At 43.2% G+C, this 22,292-nt stretch overlaps 1 protein-coding gene across 2 annotated transcripts in view; it reads right to left on the reverse strand.

Moving 5' to 3' along the window:
* Positions 1 to 22,292, reverse strand: part of CACNA1I (calcium voltage-gated channel subunit alpha1 I) — a 3,871,666-nt gene that overhangs the window by 1,842,383 nt on the left and 2,006,991 nt on the right. For both annotated transcript variants that reach the window (XM_073592660.1, XM_073592661.1), the window contains one exon: positions 17,304 to 17,500. In XM_073592660.1, coding sequence (XP_073448761.1) covers positions 17,304 to 17,500 — 197 coding nt within the window. The remainder of the gene's footprint in view (positions 1 to 17,303; positions 17,501 to 22,292) is intronic.

The raw sequence follows: 22,292 nt of genomic DNA on the forward strand, positions 1-22,292 counted from the left end.
TTTGTACACTTGTGACAGTGTGTTTGACTCTTATCCTATGACTCCTTGGAACCAACATTTTCACCTAAGCACTTCTGAATCTTTGCAACCTCCCTGGGGGATTTCAGCCGCACTGGGACAGAGATTCTGGCTATTCTCCAAAGCTAGACCAACAGTTTGCTAACCCCATACCCTCTCCTGCCAGGCAAGGTTGTTTGTGAACATTCATAAATGTGCTTTCCTGACACATGTCCTCAACCTGGTGGTGCAGCAGTTCTTTGTTAATTACCCTGGCTTTGAGGAGGTCTTGTGTCAGGCCCGAAGAGTTTGTGCCTACTTTAGGTGGTTAGACCCTGCCAATGGTTGCCAAGCAGACATTCAGCACCAACACAGGCTGTCTTTCAATTGCCTGATTTATGACACATTCTGGAACATGATAATTGCCATGTCACAGAGGCTAAACCAGTAGCAGTGGACCATCATAGATTACTTGTGCTATTGCAGTATGAGGACAGGCTCCGGAAGCTCGGATTTTTTTTTACTGTGTCAGTGGCTTATCATTCAGTAGGCATGCAGCATCTTGGCATCTTTTGAAAAGGTAACCAGACCGTAAGCTAGAATGAAGCAGAGATTACCATCCCTCTCATGTTCCTTCTGGAATACAGTATCTGGGCCACAAAGAGGACTTGATTTTGTCTGAGCATCCTTTGCCAACTGCTACTATCCCCTTGAAGCTGTCCCTATGGAATATGATTGTTGAGGACAGTTGTCCTAAGTAAAACTGATGAGCATCTTCTGCTGTAGAAAATTTAACAGCCTTCTTTTATATTCAATTGCCAGCTCAAGAACCCCAATATTAAGGGCATGAAAAAGCAAGACCATTATTAAGTGGTCATCCCATGGGATCAAGGAGGATCAAGTGGCAATCTGAGAAGCTGATATGAAACATCTCTTGGCCACATTTTTTTTTTTTTTTTTTTTAACAGTTACGTTTTTATTCATCTCCAAAGGAGAAAAGTTTCAGTACAAAGATAAAAAAGAAGTACATTCACAAATATATATATAAATGTACATATACCTATACATAAAAATATAAAAGGGCACAATAAGAGAGGATTACATAAAAGAGGCAAAGAAGAACCATTTCCAGAAGGAAGGTGACAATCTAGGTTAAATAGTCTCAAGTATTACATCAAAAAGGCAAGGCACATCAGCTCACATCTTAGTTGCAGGTATCCATATCACTGCAAAGTTGTATTTTAGGAGCAATACCTCCTCCTCAAAGCAAACAAAAAAAAAAAAGGGGGGGGGGGGTATATTTTAGTGGTAATTTTAAGTGTATTCTAAATATTTCTTAATCGATCTAGTGGTGTATAAGTTCAGCGAGTTCTCCCGGGGGGATCCGCATTAGTGGCCATTCACTTAGAAACCCATGGACCCCAAATTTTTTCAAACTTTTTGGGACATTTCCGGCTCATAAATGTGAGCTTATATAGAGGGAGGGTCTTGTCGATGAGTGTTTTCCACTGTCCCACTGTTGGGGGGTCTGTCTGTTTCCATTTAAATAAAATGGTTTTCCTTGCATAGAATAGAGCGTAGAAAACGAATAGCCTCTTATGGGTGTTTGCGATAAGGGTATCACAGATCCCCAGGAGAAGGACCCGGGGATCCAGTGTAAGTGTCAGGTTCCCAATTAAATTGATATACTGCACCACCTCCCTCCAGAACTGTTGAAGAAGGGGGCACGACCACACCACATGTAAGAAAGTACCTATATCCGTATTGCATTTTGGGCACCTATCAGAGTGAGAGGGATATATTTTAGCAAGCCGTTGGGGTGTGTAGTATGCCTGGTGAAGGAATTTTAACTGGATGTACCTGTCCCTGGCGGATATCATCAAAGGAATATATTGTTGGACTCCCTCTTCCCAATCGTCATCCGTCAGGGAGGGCACAGCCAGCTTCCATTTGTTAAATAGCCTAGTCCCCTGGTTATCAGTTCCCAGGGACACCCGGAGATACAAAGAGGAAAGGATACGGTCCACATGCTTGGAAATGAGGAAGCGCTCCACCATATGTGATTGTAGTTGAATTTCTGAAGGGAATTGAGCCTGAATTGCGTGTCTCAGTTTTGGCCACATTTTTTAATTGTGGCAAGATCTCTTGTAAGAGTTTCTTCAACCACAGTAAAAAGGTGTGGCTGCAGGCATCTTTCACAGGCAGCCCCTCAAATGCATGATTTCCAACTACATTGGTTCCAGGGCTGATGCAGAGATTCTTATGCAGCGTACACACGACCGGACTTTACGGCATACTTGGTTCGGTGGACCGGAGTCCGTCGGACAATTCGATCGTGTGTGGGCTCCAGCAGACTTTTTTTCCCCAAAAGTTCGATGGACCTAGAAATGAAACATGTTTCAAATCTTTTTGACGGACTCGGGTCCGGTCGAAAAGTCCGCTCGTCTGTATGCTAGTCCGACGGACAAAAACCGACGCTAGGGCAGCTATTGGCTACTGGCTATGAACTTCCTTGTTTTAGTCCGGTCATACGTCATCACGTACGAATCCATCGGACTTTGGTTGATCGTGTGTAGGCAAGTCCGTTCATTCAGAAAGTCTGTCAAAGTCCGCAGGACAAAGTCTGCCGTAAAGTCCGCTCGTGTGTACGCGGCATTAGAAGTGAGGAACATGGACTATTGGGTGTGCTGGCTGGACCACCAGCCAGAGCTTACATAGTATGTGCTGGAGCGTTTTGCCTGCCTTGCAGCTAGCAAGCAAGCTTCTGAGAGAGCCTTCAGCACAGTGAACCTGCCTGTCCCCTGACACTGTGAACCAACTCACTTTCATAAAAGTGAACCAGTTCTAGATTAGCAACAAGTATAAAATCCCTGCTACTGATGCCACTGAATACCTTTTTCAGAGACATTTGGCTGAAAAAAAATGGTACCTGTCATTGTTACCTGTTCCTTCTACTTATCATGGCCTGCCATCTTTACCAGCTTCTGCCACCTCACCTGGCCCATTCTGGTGCCACACATTTTTTACTGCAGCTGGACCTTGACTCCCAAATGTCTAATGCTTGCTGCAGGGTAAATCTTGCCTTATGTCTCCAAAAATGTTTCTGCAGCTGGATCTCAGCTACCAGGTTTTGAGTGCTTGCTACAGGGTAAATCCTGCTTTGTATCTGCAAGTTTACAGTCAATGCCAGTGTAATAGTGACATCTTTCTGCAGCTGGATGTCAGGTGACAAATCTCTAATACTTGTTCCAAAGTCAGAAGGTGTTTTATCTTAATGCATTCTATTGCAGCCCCCCTAATACTTTTCTGAGTATTATTTGATCCAGCAATGTTGCACGAGAGTCTCGGCTGGCCGGGACTCTCTCCTCATTGGATGAGACAGCAGCAGGGCACCAATGGCTCCTGCTGCTTTCAATCAAAGTTAGTAAGCCAATGAGGAGAGAAGAGGCGGGGCCCCATGTCTGAATGGACACACAGAGCAGCGGCTTGGCTCGGGTGACCCATAACAATCTTCTTGCTCTGGGGGTACTCAGCAGGAGGGAGGGGCCAGGAGTGCCAGTGAGGGACCCGAGAAAAGGAGGATCTGGGCTGCTCTGTGTAAAACCACTGCACAGAGCAGGTAAGTAGAACATGTTTGTTATTTTTAAACGAAAAAAAAAAACAAGACTTTAATATCAAATGAAAGTATTACAAAAGAAGAAGCTAACAAACTATAATATAAAACTGTTTTGCCACTGAGGATTTTAGCTTTATTTTTTTAAGAGTAAATTTTCTTATAGCTTGTAAATCTGTTTGGTTACTTCCAGTCAATTCAAGCCTATTACCGCTTGTTGCAGCCAAAACTAGACTTTTTTAAAATGAAATTATTATTATTATACAGAATTTATATAGCGCAGTTTACGCAGCGCTTTACAACTTGAGGGTAGACAGTACTAATACAATATAATCAAAGGGGTAAACCGCGCTGATCAGTAGACATAAATAGGACCCTCAGAGGCAAAGAAAAAACGTTTTATTATTGTTAAAAAATAATAAAATGTTCACCAAGGCATACAGCAGTCAATTGATGGTCATGCAGAGACTTGGATTAAAAAACTGACAGTACCTGGAGGCTGGAGCCGCATGGATGACACAGGGGCATAGGGAAACCCAACACAAAGCCATTGGACAAAGAACACAGGAGCACCGCTGGTGGGGGGCCCGTCCAGGACCGTAAGGCCAGGGGTCCGATGAAGGGGGAACCAAACTGCAGGCACAGAAACTGTTGGGGCCAGTATACAGCGACCGCTCGCACTGTGTACGAAGCCCGGAAGTGTTGTCACAGCCTGGCAGAAGTGAGACAAAGGAATCCAAAGAGTATGTGCAAACCTTGCTGCTGGGGCCAATTAGGAACTGCTGATGCCAAGGGAGCAAAGAGAATCACACATCGCCGACTGGAGACACTACATGTTTCAGGGAACGCCCCTTCTCCAGGTTTCTGATTGGTCGGCTGAGCGCGAAGATTAAATAGGGAAAATGACCCGGAAGTATAAGTGTGGGAGGGGGAGGAGCTAGCAGACCCTGTCATCCCTACGGCCCCACCCATCCGAGTGGATAGTAACAATACACAGTGCACAATACTTTATCAACAATTGCATATGTTAAAAATGTACTGTTGAAAAGTAATAATATTAATAATAATAAAAAAAAATCTAAAAACAACAATAATAATCCTAATAGTACACTTGCATAAAGTAAATGCAGCACAGTGGTGTAGTGGTTAGCACCCTCACCCAGCAGCGAGGGCTGCTGGTTCGAACCCCGACCACGGCACTACCTGCCTGGGGTCTGCATGCTCTACCTGTACCTGCATGAGTTATTTATTAATAATAACAGAACATTTTAAATTCACAGATAATGTCTATATCACAGAAAATTCAAAAAACTGATGAAAAGAGCTAAGGTATATTATATAACTGTAGGAACTTCAAGTTCCTCGTTCAACCCATTGGGAGAAAGAGTATTGAGCTTATATATCCACATGGTTTCTCGTTGGCATAGACGCAGAAATTTTTCTTTCCCCGTCATGCCACCCGAAGGTACGAATTCAACAGCTAGGACAGTCAGGTCCTTAAAGTTCATGCCATGATGAGTAGCAAAATAACGGGGCAGACTATGCTCTCTGAAACCTTTTTAATGAACCTGCAGTGTTCACCAACCTTGATACGCAAGGTCCGGATGGTATGACCAACAAATAAAAGGTTGCGTGGACACCGCAGGACATAAACAACAAATTGGGTTGAACATGTGATGAATTGTCTAATGGAATATGTATTACCAGAACTATCCAAAAAGGAGGACTGGCCGTGGGTTATAAACTGACAGGTAAGACAACCTTGTTTCTTGCATTGAAATATTCCATCCCTATTGTCAAAATAGCACCTGATGTCAATGGTTCTGGCAGAATTGCTTTTTTTTTTAGGTTTGCTAGAAGTGATGCAATTTCTGAGAGTGCGAGCTCTCCTGAAGATGACCTGGGGGGCGGGTGGTAAATGCTGACCTAACCTGGGGTCTGAACAAAGAATAGGCTAATGCTCATGGATAATGTTGGCAACTGCTTTATAACTGTCATTAAAACCTGTGATGAACCTGGCTCCCGAGTTATGAGGGGGTGCACTGGCTCTGTCGGCAGTCTGTTCGGTAGGACAGGATTCAAATGCTTTCTGCCAAAGATCATTCGGGTAGCTTTTCTCTCTAAACTTGTTGGTAAATAACCTACTCTGGGCAATGTAATTGGTATCCTTTGTGCAATTCCTACGTAACCTCAGGAACTGCCCTTTTGGAATGTTCTTCTTCCAAAGAGGGTGATAGCAGTTCCCAAAGTGTAAGTAGGAATTACCCCCAACTGGTTTGGAATGGTTGATGGTAATAATTAAGCCATTCTCATGGGTCAATTCCCGATCCAAAAATACTAAATGTTCACGATCGATAACATGCGTGAATGTGAGTCCTAGGGGATTGCTATTACAATACATCACAAAGGCTGAAATATCACGAACAGTTCTATCCCAAATGATAAGCACAGCATCAATATACCTGCCATAAAGAATTAGATGCTTAGCATAGGGATTATTGTTCCGAATCGAAGAGTCCTCCCAAAAACCCATCGTTAAATTCACATAGCAGGGTGTGAAACTTGCACCAATGGCTGTGCCTCTAGTCTGAAGATAGAACTTGTTGTGAAAGGAGAAATAGTTGTATTCAAGGCAGAACTTAGTCCCCTCAAGTATGAACTGAGCCTGATGGGAATTGTACCGTAAGTCTCTGGACAAGAAATGATTGAGAGCCTCCAGACCCACCTCATGGGGAATGGAGGTGTAAAGAGAACACACATCCAAAGATGCCCAAAAGGTAATGACCCTCCCATGAGTAGTTCTGGAGGATATCAATCACATGTCCAGAGTCCCGTATGTAGGACTATTTTGAAAGATCGGCTGTAAAAAAAAATCTATATATTGGGAGAGTCCGCTGGTGAAACTGTTAGTACCAGCCACTATAGGTCTTCCAGGTGGATTCTGAAGCGATTTATGTACGTTTGGAAGGTGGTAAAAGTATGGGGTGCTGCAAGAAGTAGGGGTTAAAAACTGCCTTTCTTTATCGCTAAGAACACCATCCCTGATAGCGCCAAGGAGCATTTTAACGAGATCCAAACAGAACTCCGGGAGCGGATCCTTGGGCTAGACTTGGTAGGTATTAACATCAGATAGCAGCCTGAGAGACTCACTAAGATATTCAGTCTGATCCTGAATGACTATACTGCCCCCCTTATCGGCCTGTTTAATAATGATGTGAGAATTATTTTCTAAGGCCTTAAGGGCAAGTCGTTTAGACGGCAATAAATTGGACTTATGGTTCAAACTATCATCACATAGCTGAACCAAGTCCTTATACACTACTTGATAGTAGGTGTCCAAATAAGAACCTTGAGACTGAGTGGGAGTTTTTAATCCAAGTCTCTGCATGACCATCAATTGACTGCTGAATGCCTTGGTGAACATTTTATTATTTTTTTAACAATAATAAAACATTTTTACTTTGCCTCTGAGGGTCCTAGTTATGTCTGCTGATCAGCACTGTTCACCCCTTTGATTATATCTTCTGTCCTCATTTGTCTATGAGTTTTGGACAACAGTGGCCACAGCTACATTTAATTTTTTTTTTACTTTACGCTTGGCCTCTGGTCTGTGTGCCTGGATTTTTGCTTTTAGTACAAATGCAATACACTTTAATACACTAGGAAACAGAGGGCGCTGCTCCTTAGAGCTTGCAATCTAAGAGGAAAGGTCAAGAGTTAATAACTATGGGGGATGTGCTGATGGAGAAAATAAATGTACAGTTGTTAGGTGGGGGTCAGATAGGCTTCTCTGAAGAGATGAGTTTTCAAGGATCCTCTGAAAGTGGACAAAGTAGGAGAAAGTCGGACAGATTTGGGTAGAGCATTCCAGAGGATGGGAGAGGCTCTGGTGAAGTCCTAAAGGCGAGCATGGGATGATGTAACAAGGGAGTTTGAGAGCAGGAGGTCTTGGGAGGAGTGAAGAGAATGATTAGGTTGGTATTTTGAGACTAGGTAAGTGATGTAGCTGGAGGCCTGGTTATCGATGGCTTTGTAAGTTATAGTTAGTATTTTGAATTTAATTTGTTGGCTGACTGCCAGCCAATGGAGGGATTGGCAGTGAGGTTTAGCAGACGCTGAGCGGTTTGTGAGGTGGATGAGCCTGGCAGCAGCATTCATGATGGACTAAAGTGGGGATAGAGGTAAGCCAATGAGGAGGGAGTTGCAGTAGTCGAGACGATAGGTGACCAGGGAGTGGATTAGAAGCTTTGTGGTGACATTGGTTAGGAAGGGGCGTATCTTGGAGATCTTGGAGGTTTCTGCTCATTGGAGATCTCCTCATGATTTGTATCAATCTTGTTTTTGAAATGATTGGCGATCTCCTGGGCAGTGAGTGAATTAGAGGGTGGAGGCAGTGGAGGACAGAGTAGAGTGTTAAAGGTAGAGAAGAGTTAACGTGGAGTAGAAAAGAAGGTGATAATGAGTGTGATAAAATAGGTCTGTTTGGCAAAGTGAAGGCAGGAATAGTATTTTTAGAGAGCAGATTTATATTGTTTGAAGTCTTCCTGGAACTTAGTCTTATGCCACAGACGCTCAAGAGCATGGCTACATTTTCTGAGACTTCTGGTGTCGTCTGTTTGCCAGGGTTGTAGCGGTCGGGGCCTGATTCTGCGTGTAGTGAGGGGGGCAAGCTTGTCTAGGGAGGAAGACAGTGAGCTGTTGTAGACGAAGTTGGCTAGGTTGGGGCAGGACAGGGGTAAGATTTTGTAATAGAGTTGATCAGCAGCAGAGTAGAGAAGGGTTGAGGTTGCGAAGGTATCTACGGGTAACTACCGCTAGGCGGTTGGAGGGAGAGGAGGTGGAAGACAGGGAGAGAGCAAAACTAATAAGGTGGTGATCAGAGAGTGGGAGAAGATTGTTGAAAAGGTTGCACGGAATGCACAGTTAGGAGAAGACAAGGTCAAGGGTGTTGCCGTTTGAGTGAGTAGCAGCCTGTATCTATTGCTTCAGGTCAATAGATGAAGTTAGACTGAGAAGTTTAGAAGTAATAGTAGTGTTAATGTTAACAGGGATGTTGAAGTCACCGAGAATAATTGTGGGGATTTCAGAACAGAGAAAGTAGGGTAGCAGGCAGAGAAGTCATCAATAAAGGTTGATGCTGGTCCAGGGGGCCGGTAGATGATAGCAATTATTAGAGAAATAGGAGAGAACAAATGCATTGTGCCTCAAAAGAGGAGAGCGTCAGAGAGGGAGGTGGGTGAAGTACTTGATAGGTGTTGCATGGGGCTAGAAGGATTCCCACTCTACCTCCCTTCCGTCTACTTAGTCTGGGGGAGTGAGTCCAGAGAAAGCCACCATGGGAGAGGGAAGCAGGAGAAGTAGTATCTGATTCATGAAGCCAGGTTTTGGTAATGGCAAGTAGGTTAAAGGAATTTGTGATAAAGAGGTTGTGGAGGGCGGTGAGTTTGTTACAGACAGAGCGTGCATTCCAGAGGACACATGAGAAGGGGGGGGGCTGGTTTTGGAAAGAAGAGGAATAGAGACTAAGTTCTGTGGGTTGTGGCTACTGCCAGAGGGTGTAGGGAGATGGGAGCGTCGGGCAAAGACAGATCATGGACGCCCAGGATTTGGGGATATGTCACCAGAGGTTAGGAGAAGCAGGAGGATGAGGGAGGTAATGTGGGAATGTGATTTATATGAAGGGGTATGCCTCAGAGTACTGGAGGTTTTATCAGTATATGGATGTAGAATGAGCAAGAGTAGGTAGGAGCAGTAATAGGGAGAGAACAGAAGGCAGAGTTATGTATAAACAGTGGGGTGGAGAATAGGTGTGAAGGTAAGAGAGTTTAGGGATGGAGGATACAACTGTCAGAAGGAGTGGTAGAGAGCGCATGTTACAGAGTGGATGGAGAGCTGAATAGAGAGGCAGGGTCACCTGCAGTCTGTTAGGTGCTTTCCAGTGCAGTTTGCTATGTATGTTTGCTTCGTGCAATCGCTGAAGTGCAGAGCTTGTGTATCACTTGTAGAAAAAATCACTTAGAGAAAGAAGCCTTAAGGATAGAAGCCCCTGCAATGTGCTGACCCCTTAACCACTTCAATACCATGCACTTTCGCCCTAACAGGCGGTACTGATGGGTACTGACAGGCGGCACTGATAGGTGGTACTGATTGGCACCGACATGTCACACTAATGGGCAGCACTGATGAGGTACTGATGTGTTATTGCTGGGCACTGATTGGCACAGTAATGGGCACTGATTGGCACTGTGATGGGCACTGGCACTGTGGTGGGACTGGCAGTCTATTATTATGGGGACACTGCTGGGCACTTATTGGCATGTGATGATCACATCTGAGGGGTCTGTGCTGATAACCAATGTGCTGATTATCAGCACAGACCCCCCTCTCTGACAGGGAGACCCACCGATCTGCTCTTCCTGTCAGCGTGAATCGAGGAATTCCATTTACCGGCACTTCCTGGTTCACGTGATGATCAGCTGTGATTGGTCACAGCTGATCATGTGGTAAGAAGCCTCTGACAGAGGCTTCTTATCACGATCGGAAATGCGGGACGTCAGACTGACACGCCGCACTCGCGATCGCCACTCTGCACGCCCCCACGGGCGCGCGTCGGCATGTTATCCTGCTGGACATTATATGATGCCCAGTCAGGATAACAGAACCACTTCCTGGACATCAATATGCTATTGACCGGGCAGAAAGTGGTTAAGGATGCTCAAATTTATACTGTTATAAGGGTGGGTGGAAGTTCATTATTTAATCATGAGTGAATATAAGGATGCCTAACAATCAAAGTGGACCTTTCACTTTTAATGTCAGAATAGCAAGAGACCAAAGGCCAAGATAAGATCAACACATAAAACTTAGGTAAGATAGTCCAGAACAACAAAAAACAACATCATGGTTATGCACACCGAGCAAGAGATACAGAAGGCCACATACCAAAGACACATACACAGAAATAGCAAGCAGATCCCAGTTTCCTCTAAAGGTGGAAGATGTGGTTGAGCTGACACATACACAGAAATAGCAAGCAGATCCCAGTTTCATTTAAAGGTGGAAGATGTGGTTGAGCTGACACATACAAAGAAATAGCAAGCAGATCCCACTTACATTTAAAGGTGGAAGATGTGGTTGAGCTGACACATACACAGAAATAACAAGCAGATCCCAGTTTCATTTAGACCCCTTTCACACTGGGTCGTTTTGCAGCCACTATTGTGCTAAAAATAGCGCCTGCAAACCGACCTGAAACAGCCACTGCTGTGTCTCCAATGTGAAAGCCCCGAGGGCTTTCACACTTGATTGGTATGCTGGCATTACCTCTTATTTAGTGGCCACCAGTGCATAGGATGTATCCCCTTCAGTTCTCCCACATAGAGGAGTTGAGCTCCCATGGTTGAGACAAAGGATCTTCCATTCAATTACTAGAATAGGACCCACTAATTCGGGGTACTTTGTCGCAGTAAGTGGGCTTAGCACTATATGACCATATAGTGTGACCAAACCCCCATATTTTTTGAATATGCTCAGATGTTTTTAACAAGCCTTGTAGGAAATGTCATTCTTGAATGTGTGCGCTGTAATATGTTTTGTACTGTTTGTAGGTCTTATAGCAGCACCATCTTGTAGGGTGTGCCCCCCAAATATGTTTTTGTATATTGTAATAGACCTTGACCAGGTTTTTTGGGCTGGAGCACCCCTCTCCCTCCTCATTACCTCTTATTTAGTGGCCACCAGTGCATAGGATGTGTCCCCTTCAGTTCTCCCACATAGAGGAGTTCATAGAGGATCATAGAGGATCTTCCATTCTATTACTAGAGTAGGACCCACTAATTCGGGGTACTTAGTCACAGTAAGTGGGCTTAGCACTATATGATCATATAGTGTGACCAAACCCCCGTATTTTTTGAATATGTTCAGGTGTTTTTAACTAGCCTTTTTTTGTTTATAGCGCAAAAATTAAAAACCGCAAGGGTGATCAAATACAACCAAAAGAAAGCTCTATCTGTGGGAAAAAAAGGATGTCAATTTTGTTTGGGAGCAACGTTGCACGACCACGCAATTGTCAGTTAAAGTGCCGTATCGCAAAAAGTGCTCTGGTCAGGAAGGGGGTAAATCCTTCCGGGGCTGAAGTGGTTAAATTGGTCTTCACTATGGAAAGCATCTTTCTTTCTGTCCCCTAAAGTGGTGTTCGCCTGCTGACTCTGGTTATGAGGTGCCATACTTACCTGTGTATGTTATCTGGGAACAAGAGGCTTTCTATCATTCATATCATTAGCCCCTGTCAATCTCTGGAGGCTTTTTTCATCAGTCCCACTGTGATTTTCTGGCGTTGCCATATGAACTTTAAGGCAATATTATTTAGTCATTTATGACCTTATAGACTTTGTTTTACACATTTGAAGTTTATGCATGATTTGCATATTTGCACATTTTTGAGACTCAAACAATCTGGACAATATTTATGCACTTGCACTTTAATTTGTTTAGGATTTAATTTACTATGATATTGATTTTTTACACTTTGACATGTTTATTAATTTGTATCTGATATTTGCACTTTATATTTGTGGGGATCGCTACAAAATTTGTACTTGGACACTGGCGAGATATGTTTACTTTATTAGCGCTGCACTTCCAGGTTTTCCATTCTCAGATACTTGGTATCTAAATATAGTGTTTAACGCTTGAGAGAGTTTTTCTATTACAGGCCCTAGCGTGGATTTTTTAAAAAAAGTTGGGTGTTGCCACCAAAACATCTTAAACTTTTTTTTGTTGTTTTTGTTTTTTTAGAATACAATTAATCTGATTGGGACAGCTGCTGCATTTGAGCCAAGTTAAATGTAAAAGTTAAAAAACAATGACACTTCCAACATATGTGATGCCATAATTTGATGTCACTAACCATGTCTGGGAAAATCATTCTGCAACCCCACATGCAACTTAATGGCATCTCCCAGGCATGTAATTTAAAAGAATGGTGTTTTTCCCATGTTGCCTTTTAATTCACAATAAAAGATGGACCCTCTTCCCAATGTCTTGTATTTTTTTGCATTGGTTATTTTCCCTTATGGCAGTGCCCAGCTTCCTGTGCCCTTTTTGACAATACCTTGCCAATTAGCAATGAAAATGGCCAAAATATAGTATCAAGACTGATACTAATATTCCTGTTGCTTGTACAACTGATTGCTTTAGTGGAGACAAGCCGAGCCAGTACCTGAGATGTGATTATGGAATGTGGAGCCTATACTCGCCTGGAGCGGCATGTAAAATATTTGACATTTGATGTGCTGTAATGGTGTTTACAATTTTCACTTTTTGCAATTGTAAAAACATTTCCCTTGAAATATTTATTTATTGTAATTATGCCTAATATCTAGAAGACATTTAATAACCATACCATGTTGACATATCTAGCAAAAGCTACACATATTTGAGGTCCTTGTAAACAGAGAAAATAATTTCAATCACCTCAAGTGTGAAAATATTTAGAAAAGTATTAATTATATAAAAAATTCTGCACATTAAACAACTAAAAATGATTTTTTTCACACTTTTGTCAATTTATCTGTTCGTTACATCAAAAACAAATATACTCAGGGTATTTTTGAAAACAAATGACCAAAAAAAGGTCATATATGTTCTAAAAAAAATAAGGAGTGAAAGTAATGTTGATATGAAAAGTAGTTTAAGGTTTTTGAGTAAACCGGTGCATACCCAAACTTCAAAATTTGGTGTGGTCTCAAAGGTTTTGATTACCCCAAGACCTGAAAGGGTTTAAATATAAATGAACTGAATACTGCACCACTTTAATATATTGACTGCATTGTATTCTCATTAAAGTATATATATATATATACACATATACACACTGTATGTATATGTGTGTGTGTGTATATATATGTCTCACAAAAGTGAGTACACCCCTTACATTTTTGTAAATATTTTATTATATCTTTTCATGTGAAAACACTGAAGAATTGACACTTTGCTACATTGTAAAGTTGTGAGTGTACAGCTTTTATAACAGTGTAAATTTGCTGTCCCCTCAAAATAACTCAACACACAGCCATTACTGTCTAAACCGCTAGCAACAAAAGTGAGTACATCCCTAAGTGAAAATGTCCACATTGGGCCCAATTAGCCATTTTCCCTGCCTGGATCCATGTGACTCGTTAGTGTTACAAGGTCTCAGGTGTGAATGGGGAGCAGGTGTGTTAAATTTGGTGTTATCGCTCTCTCTCTCTCTCATGTTGGTCACTGGACGTTCAACATGGCACCTCATGGCAAAGAACTCTCTGAGGATCTGAAAAAAAGAATCATTGCTTATGGCCTAAGCTATAAGAATATTGCCATGACCCTGAAACTGAGCTGCAGCACAGTGGCCAAGACCATACAGTGGTTTAACAGGACAGGTTCCACTCAGAACAGGCCTCGCCATGGTCGACCAAAGAAGTTGAGTACACGTGCTCAGCGTCATATCCAGAGGTTGTCTTTGGGAAATAGACATATGAGTGCTGCCAGCATTGCTGCAGAGGTTGAATGGGTGGGGGGTCAGGCTGCCAGTGCTCAGACCATACGCCGCACACTGCATCAAATTGATCTGCATGGCTGTTGTCCCAGAAGGAAGCCTCTTCTAAAGATGATGCACAAGTTTGCTGAAGACAAGCAGACTAAGGACATGGATTCCTGGAAACATGTCCTGTGGTTTGATGAGACCAAGAAAACCTTTTTTGGTTCAGATGGTGTCAACCGTGCATGGCGACAACCAGGTGAAGAGTACAAAGACAAGTGTGTCTTGCCTACGGTAAAGCATGGTGGTGGGAGTGTCATGGTCTGGGGCTGCATGAGTGCTGCCGGCACTGGGGGGCTACAGTTCATTGTGGGGACCATGAATGCTAACATGTACTGTGACATACTAAAGCAGTGCATGATCCCCTTCCTTCGGAGACTGGGCCACAGGGCCATATTTCAACATGATAACGACCCCAAACACACCTCCAAGACGACCACTGCCTTGTTAAAGAAGCTGAGGGTAAAGGTGATGGACTGGCCAAGCATGTCTGCAGACCTAAAGCCTTTTGAGCATTAGGGATGGAACACCCCCCCCCCCCCCGTTCGGTTCGCACCAGGACATGCGAACAGGCAAAAAATTCATTCAAACACGTGATCACCATTAAAGTCTATGGGACTCGAACATGGGGACATGTATCAATGCAAAAAAAAGTTTTAAAAACAGCCGTTTTTTCGGGAGCAGTGATTTTAATAATGCCTAAAGTGAAACAATAAAAGTGTAATATTCCTTTAAATTTCGTACCTGGGGGTGTCCATAGTATGCCTGTAAAGTGGCGCATGTTTCCCGTGTTTAGAACAGTCTGACAGCAAAATGACATTTCTAAAGGAAAAAAAGTAATTTAAAACTATTAGCGGCTATAATGAATTGTCGGTCCGGCAATACACATAAAAGTTCATTGATAAAAACGGCATGGGATTTCCCCACAGGGGAACCCCGAACCAAAATTTAAAAAAAAAAATTAAACCAAAATTAAAAAAATATGTGGGGGTCCCCTCAAATTCCATACCAGGCCCTTCAGGTCTGGTATGGATATTAAGGGGAACCCCGCACCAAAATTTTTTTAAAACATGGTGTGGGGGTCCCCCTAAATTTCATACCAGGCCCTTCAGGTCTGGTATGGATTTTAAGGGGAACCCTGCACCAAAATTTTTAAAAAAAATGGCGTAGGGTCCCCCCAAAAATCCATACCAGACCCTTATCCGAGCACGCAACCTGGCAGGCCGCAGGAAAAGAGAGCGGCCCCCGTAGCGTCAGAGAGGGAGGGGGCCACCCAGTCCGCCCCCTTCTGACGCTATGGGAAAGCCATAGGGATGTCCCCGTGCATCAGAAGAGGGCGGGGTCACCCGGTGATGACACAGTGTGGCCCCGCCCACAGTTTTAAAATAGCTGTCACCTGCGAGGATGCGTCATATGGCGTGTGCCTCCCATGGAGGCAGATCTTTTTTATTTATTTTGTTCGGTCCGTTGGCGGAGGGGAATGGACTACGTGGGACAGTTTTACATTTTTATTTTTTAATAAAGGACTTCTCCCACAGTGTGTGTTGGTTTTTTTTTACCACTTTTCACAATTTTTTGGTGAAATGGTATGGGTACAACGTACCCGTTATCATTTCAAACAGGGAGGGGGCCGGGATCTGGGGGTCCCCTTGTTAAAGGGGGCTTCCAGATTCCAATAAGCCCCCCCCGTCCACAGACCCCCACAACCACCGGGCAAGGGTTGTGGGGATGAGCCCCTTTTCCCCATCAACATGGGGACAAGGTGCTTTGGGGGGCTACCCCAAAGCACCCTCCCAATGTTGAGGGCATATGGCCTGGTGCGGTTCAGGAGGGGGGGCGCTCTCTCGTCCCCCCTCTTTTCCTGCGGCCTGCCAGGTTGCGTGCTTGGATAAGGGTCTGGTATGGATTTTTGGGGGGACCCCACACCATTTTTTTTTAAATTTTGGCGCGGGGTGCGGGGTTCCCCTTAAAATCCATACCAGACCTGCAGGGTCTAGTATGGATTTTGAGGGGGGTCCCCACGCCATTCTTCTTTTTTTTTTTTTAAATCCCATGCCGTTGTTATCAATGAACTCTCATGTGTATTGCCGGACCGACAATTCATTATAGCCGCGAGTAGTTTTAAATTACTTTTTTTCCTTTAGAAATGTCATTTTGCTGTCAGACTGTTCTAAACACAGGAAACATGTGCCACTTTACAGGCATACAGACATCCCCCAGGTATGAAATTTAAAGTAATATTACACTTCTATTGTTTCACTTTAAGCATTCTAAAAATCTCTGCTCCCGAAAAAACGTCCGTTTTTAAAACTTTTTTTTTGCATTGATACATGTCCCCATAAGTTGCATATTAACCTTTAAAATTAGCACTTTTGATTTCTCCCATAGACTTTTAAACGGTGTTCCGCGGCTTTCGAATTTGCCGCGAACACCCCAAATTGTTCGCTATTCGGTGAACGGGCGAACAGCCAATGTTTGAGTCGAACTCATGTTCGACCCAAACATAAAGCCCATCCCTTATGAGCATCTGTGGGGCATCCTCAAATGGAAGGTGTAGGAGCGCAAGGTTTCTAACATCCACCAGCTCTGTGATGTCGTCATCGATGAGTGGAAGAGGACATCAGTGGCAACTTGTGAAGCTCTGGTGAACTCCATGCCCAGGAGGGTTAAGGCAGTGCTGGAAAATGATGGCCACACAAAATATTGACACTGGGCCCAATTTGGACATTTTCACTTAGGGGTGTACTCACTTTTGTTGCCAGCGGTTTCGACATTAATGGCTGTGTGTTGAGTTATTTTGAGGGGACAGCAAATTTACAGTGTTATACAAGCTGTACACTCACTACTTTACATTGTAGCAAAGTGTCATTTCTTCAGTGTTGTCACATGAAAAGATAAAATATATATACATATATATATATATATATATATATATATATATATATATATATATATACATACTGGAAGAAAGATCTAAATGTATATATATCTATATGAGTATATTATATTTGTGAGTTCAATGTATTTGTTCAATAAATGTACTATTAACTATGTTCATTGTTTATTAGTATGCAAAATCTGCTAGATTAAAAGATGGAAACAAGATTTTCTCCTTACTTGCGATCTCTGATCATAGGTTATGTGGCCAAGAGACATAATGCTGCTTTTCCTGCAGTCCACAGCTACAAGTACTTGATCTCTTTGTAGGGAATTTCTAGATGTATTCATGACTCCACCAGTGATCTGTTGGCTTGTTATGGGGGTGCTTTCCAGATGTCCATTTGGTGCCATTGAAACTGTAGAAAGCTTTTGATCTAAGTATATAACATTGGAAACATAATGTGTTCACACATCAACATCAATACATTACAAAAAAATGTTTTAAAGATAGATAGAAAGTAAAAGAGGCACTCACAAGTTTCAAGCAAGAGTATCAAGAGCATGTGTCCATATAAGAGGAGTTTTCTGTTCAAAGTTTCAAAGGATCACAGTCCATCCTTGTCAAGGCAATGAGGCAAATAAATGTGCAAAGAGTTGTGCCCCTTAATCCCATCCCCAAAACACCCACTAGGAGGTCTATATATAAAACATTGATTGTGCGCATGTGACAGACATTCACACAGTCAAGGCAAAGATTGCCATACTTCCTATATTATGTTTAATTCTTATATCATCAGCACCATCTTCTGGCCACAGTACAATTTTTTTTCTGATTTCTGCAAAAAACACATTATGGCTATTAGGCGGTGCTGACAATATAGGAATTACACATAATAGAGAAAGTGTGGCAATTTGTGCCCTGATTGCACAACTGTTTGTCACGTCTACACAATGAACATTTTATACATATACCCCATAGTGATGGAGTCACATAATTCAATTTAATATGGGCAGGCTGAGCTAAGGTCAATTGGCAGCATAAAAATAAATAATCACAACAAAAGGGACAAATAAGTTACCACCTAAAAATACAGTGTAGATGATGGATTGCTGAATTAAGTGTGTGGTGTTACTAAGCAGTTATGAAGAAACATAAAAAGGGAAAAATTAATGAAAAAAACAAATACTAAAGCCACATGGCTTGAAAAAACAATATACAAGGACACTATACAAGTCCTATAGACCATGGCTGCCATGAGACACAAGATGAGATTTTGCATCTATAGTGCTGCACCAAAATTGTGTAAGGGCAAATAATGATAACCAATTTGAAGAGGACAGGTAATAACCAAGGACTCCAGTCTCCCCGGTGACAATAAAAACAACATCAGGAAGTGTTACTATATAATGGAATAAATAGCAAAGTTTTGTGTGCACTGAACATCAAACCTAAGAAAAAGTATAAATGTCAAAAAGGTAAACAAAAATACCTATAACTATGAAGCACTAGAAAGCACAACATATAAAATTATATAGGTAGGAAACTCTATTCCTAGCAAGAGTAAATAATTGAACATAACTGTAACTGTAAATGCAAGAAATGCAATTGAATGCCATACTGGCAGTGATATTAACAATAATTGGGGGTCCCAAAAAAACAGGACTAGGGCTGTGCCAGAAAACCCAGGACACTTTTTTTAAATTATTAATCTGTTATTTGAAAATAAAATTTGAACAAATAGTACAAAAAGCAATTCTTCCATCAAAAAAAAAAGTTCTGCAATAACTCACTACAACATTTAGTGAGCTTTCCACTACTCACATGGGGCTTTACAAACATATAATCATAAAATTCCAATAATGAGACAAATTCTTTTGAAGATCCGCATGATCTTGAGGGGGGGGGACCTTTTTTCAACCACTTAGTCACTATAATTTTCAGGGCCACCACAATTTAAATTATTGCTAAATCCTTATTAGGGGCTTGAATTAGGTCCAAAAATGTTTTTTTTTTTTTTTAGAGTACAACCTTTTGTGCAGCTCATTTTCTAAGTCCTTTCACTTTATTTCAAAATGTTCTAATCTTACTGTATGTAGCATATGATTTAAATCAGGAGATGCCAAACTGCATTTCAAATATCTAATTTCTACCTTGTTATACATTGTAATTTATCTTTCAATAGAGGTGTATGTCATGTTCATGATTTTTAAATAACTCTCTCAGATCAGTGCTAATTGTGATCTCATCAATCCTGGTATAACCCTTAGACGCAAAGGCCTCATCCACACGAGCGTAATAAAACCCAATAGGGGTTGATTTATTAATGCTGGCCATTAGGGATGAGCCGAACACCCCCCTGTTTGGTTCACACCAGAACATGCGAACAGGAAAAAAGTTTGTTCGAACACCGTTAAAGTCTATGGGACACGAACATGAATAATCAAAAGTGCTAATTCTAAAGGCTTATATGCAAGTTATTGTCATAAAAAGTGTTTGGGGACCTGGGTCCTGCCCCAGGGGACATGGATCAATGCAAAAAAAAGTTTTAAAAATGGCCGTTTTTTCGGGAGCAGTGATTTTAATAATGCTTAAAGTCAAACAATAAAAGTGTAATGTCCCTTTAAATTTCGTACCTGGGGGGTGTCTATAGTATGCCTGTAAAGGGGCGCATGTTTCCCGTGTTTAGAACAGTCTGACAGCAAAATGACATTTCAAAGGAAAAAAAGTCATTTAAAACTACTCGAGGCTATTGCATTGCCAGTCCGACAATACACATAGAAGTTCATTGATAAAAACGGCATGGGAATTCCCCACAGGGGAACCCCGAACCAAAATTTAAAAAAAAAATGACGTGGGGGGTCTCCCTAAATTCCATACCAGGCCCTTCAGGTCTGGTATGGTTATTAAGGGGAACCCCGGCCAAAATTAAAAAAAAAAAAAAATGACGTGGGGGTCCCACTAAATTCCATACCAGACCCTTCAGGTCTGGTATGGATTTTAAGGGGAACCCCGCACCAAAATTAAAAAAAAAAACGGCAGGGGGTCCCCCAAAAATCCATACCAGACCCTTATCCGAGCACGCAACCTGGCAGGCCGCAGGAAAAGAGGGGGGACAAGAGAGCGCCCCCCCTTCCTGAACCATGCCAGGCCACATGCCCTCAACATTGGGAGGGTGCTTTGGGGTAGCCCCCCAAAACACCTTGTCCCCATGTTGATGAGGACAAGGGCCTCATCCCCACAAACCTGACCGGTGGTTGTGGGGGTCTGCGGGCGGGGGGCTTATCGGAATCTGGAAGCCCCCTTTAACAAGGGGACCCCCAGATCCCGGCCCCCCGCTGTGTGAAATGGTAAGGGGGTACAAAAGTACCCCTACCATTTCACTAAACAACTGTCAAAAATGTTAAAAATGACAAGAGACAGTTTTTGACAATTCCTTTATTTAAATGCTTCTTCTTTCTTCTTTCTTCTATCTTCCTTCATCTTCTTCTTCTTCTGGTTCTTCTGGTTCTTCTGGTTCTTCCTCCGGTGTTCTCGTCCAGCATCTCCTCCGCGGCGTCTTCTTCCCTTCTTCTCCTTGGGCAGCTCCGCATCCATGGCATGGAGGGAGGCTCCCGCTCTTCTCTTCATCTTCTTCTCTTCTTCATCTTCTTCTCTTCTTCATCTTCTTCTTCTCCGGGCCGCTCCGCATCCATGCTGGCATGGTGGGAGGCTCCCGCTGTGTGACGCATCTCCTCTTCTGACGGTTCTTAAATAACAGGGGGGCGGGGCCACCCGGTGACCCCGCCCCCCTCTGACACACGGGACATGACGGGACTTCCCTGTGGCATTCCCCGTGACATCACAGGGAAGTCCTGTCAAGTCACCGTGCGTCAGAGGGGGCGGGGTCACCGGGTGCAAAATTACATTTCTAAAGGAAAAAAAGTCATTGAAAAGTACTATCGCTGGCTATAATGGATTGTCGATTCGGCAATACACATAAAAGTTAATTGATAAAAAATTGGCATGGGATTTCCCCACAGGGAAACCCCGAACTAAAATTTGAAAAAAAAATGCATGGGGGTCCCCTCAAATTCCATACCAGGCCCTTCATGTCTGGTATGGATATTAAGAGGAACCCCGCACCAAAATGAAAAAAAATATGGCGTGGGGTCCCCCCAAAAAGCCATACCAGACCCTTATCCAAGCACGCAACCTGGCAGGCAGCAGGAAAAGAGGGGGGGCGAGAGAGTGCCCCCCTTCTTAACCGTACCAGGCCACATGCCCTCAACATTGGGAGGGTGCTTTGGGGTAGCGGCCCCCCAAAGCACCTTGTCCCTATGTTGATGGGGAGAAGGGCCTCATCCCCACAACCCTTGCCTGGTGGTTGTGGGGGTCTGCAGGCGGGGGGCTTATTGGAATCTGGAAGCCCCCTTTAACAAGGGGACTCCCAGATCCCGCCCCCCCGTGTGAAATGGTAGGGGTACAAATGTACCCCTACCATTTCACAAAAAAGTGTCAAAAAGGTTAAAAAAAGACAAGAGATGGTTTTTACAATTCCTTTATTAATTTCTTCTTCTTTGCTAGCTTTTTCTTCCATCTTCTTTCTTCTGGTCTTCCTTCGGTGTTCTTCTTCTTCCTCTATCTTCTTCTTCCCCCACTTCTTCCTCTGGTCTTCTCGCCCGGCATCCTCCAGCTTCTTCTCCGCTTTGTCCTCCGCACGATCCACCTCAGTGGGAGTCTTCCGCTGTGTGACGCTTCTGTTCAGGTGACAGTTCTTATATAACTCCACCCCCCTCTGACACACGGGGACTTCCCTATGGCTTTCCTCATGTTATCATAGGGGGCGGGGCCACAAATGGGTTTTTGCCTGTTCGCATGTTCTGGATGCGAACCGAACGGGGGGGCCCATCCCTATTAGCTAAATGGCAGCTGCTCATACACAGAATGACTCATTAATTCAGCATACAAACATCAATGGAGTCTAACCGGTGGCAGTGTTCACTAACCGGTGGCAGTACACACTATTTACACACTAGGGATGAGCCCGATGTTCGAGTCGAACCCTGAATTCCAAACATTATGGGGCGTTCGCGGGCAATTTGAGTGCATTGACGTCTGATGATTGGCCAAAGCATGAACCTGACATGCATGCTTTGGCTAATCACAGCGCGCTCTGCTGCAAGAGCTATAATTGGACAAAGGCAGGGTGCTTTTGGCCAATCATGGCTCAGGGGGACTAAGTCCAC

This window comes from Aquarana catesbeiana, linkage group LG07 (genome assembly GCF_042186555.1).
Source record: "Aquarana catesbeiana isolate 2022-GZ linkage group LG07, ASM4218655v1, whole genome shotgun sequence".
Taxonomy (NCBI): Eukaryota; Metazoa; Chordata; class Amphibia; order Anura; family Ranidae; genus Aquarana; species Aquarana catesbeiana.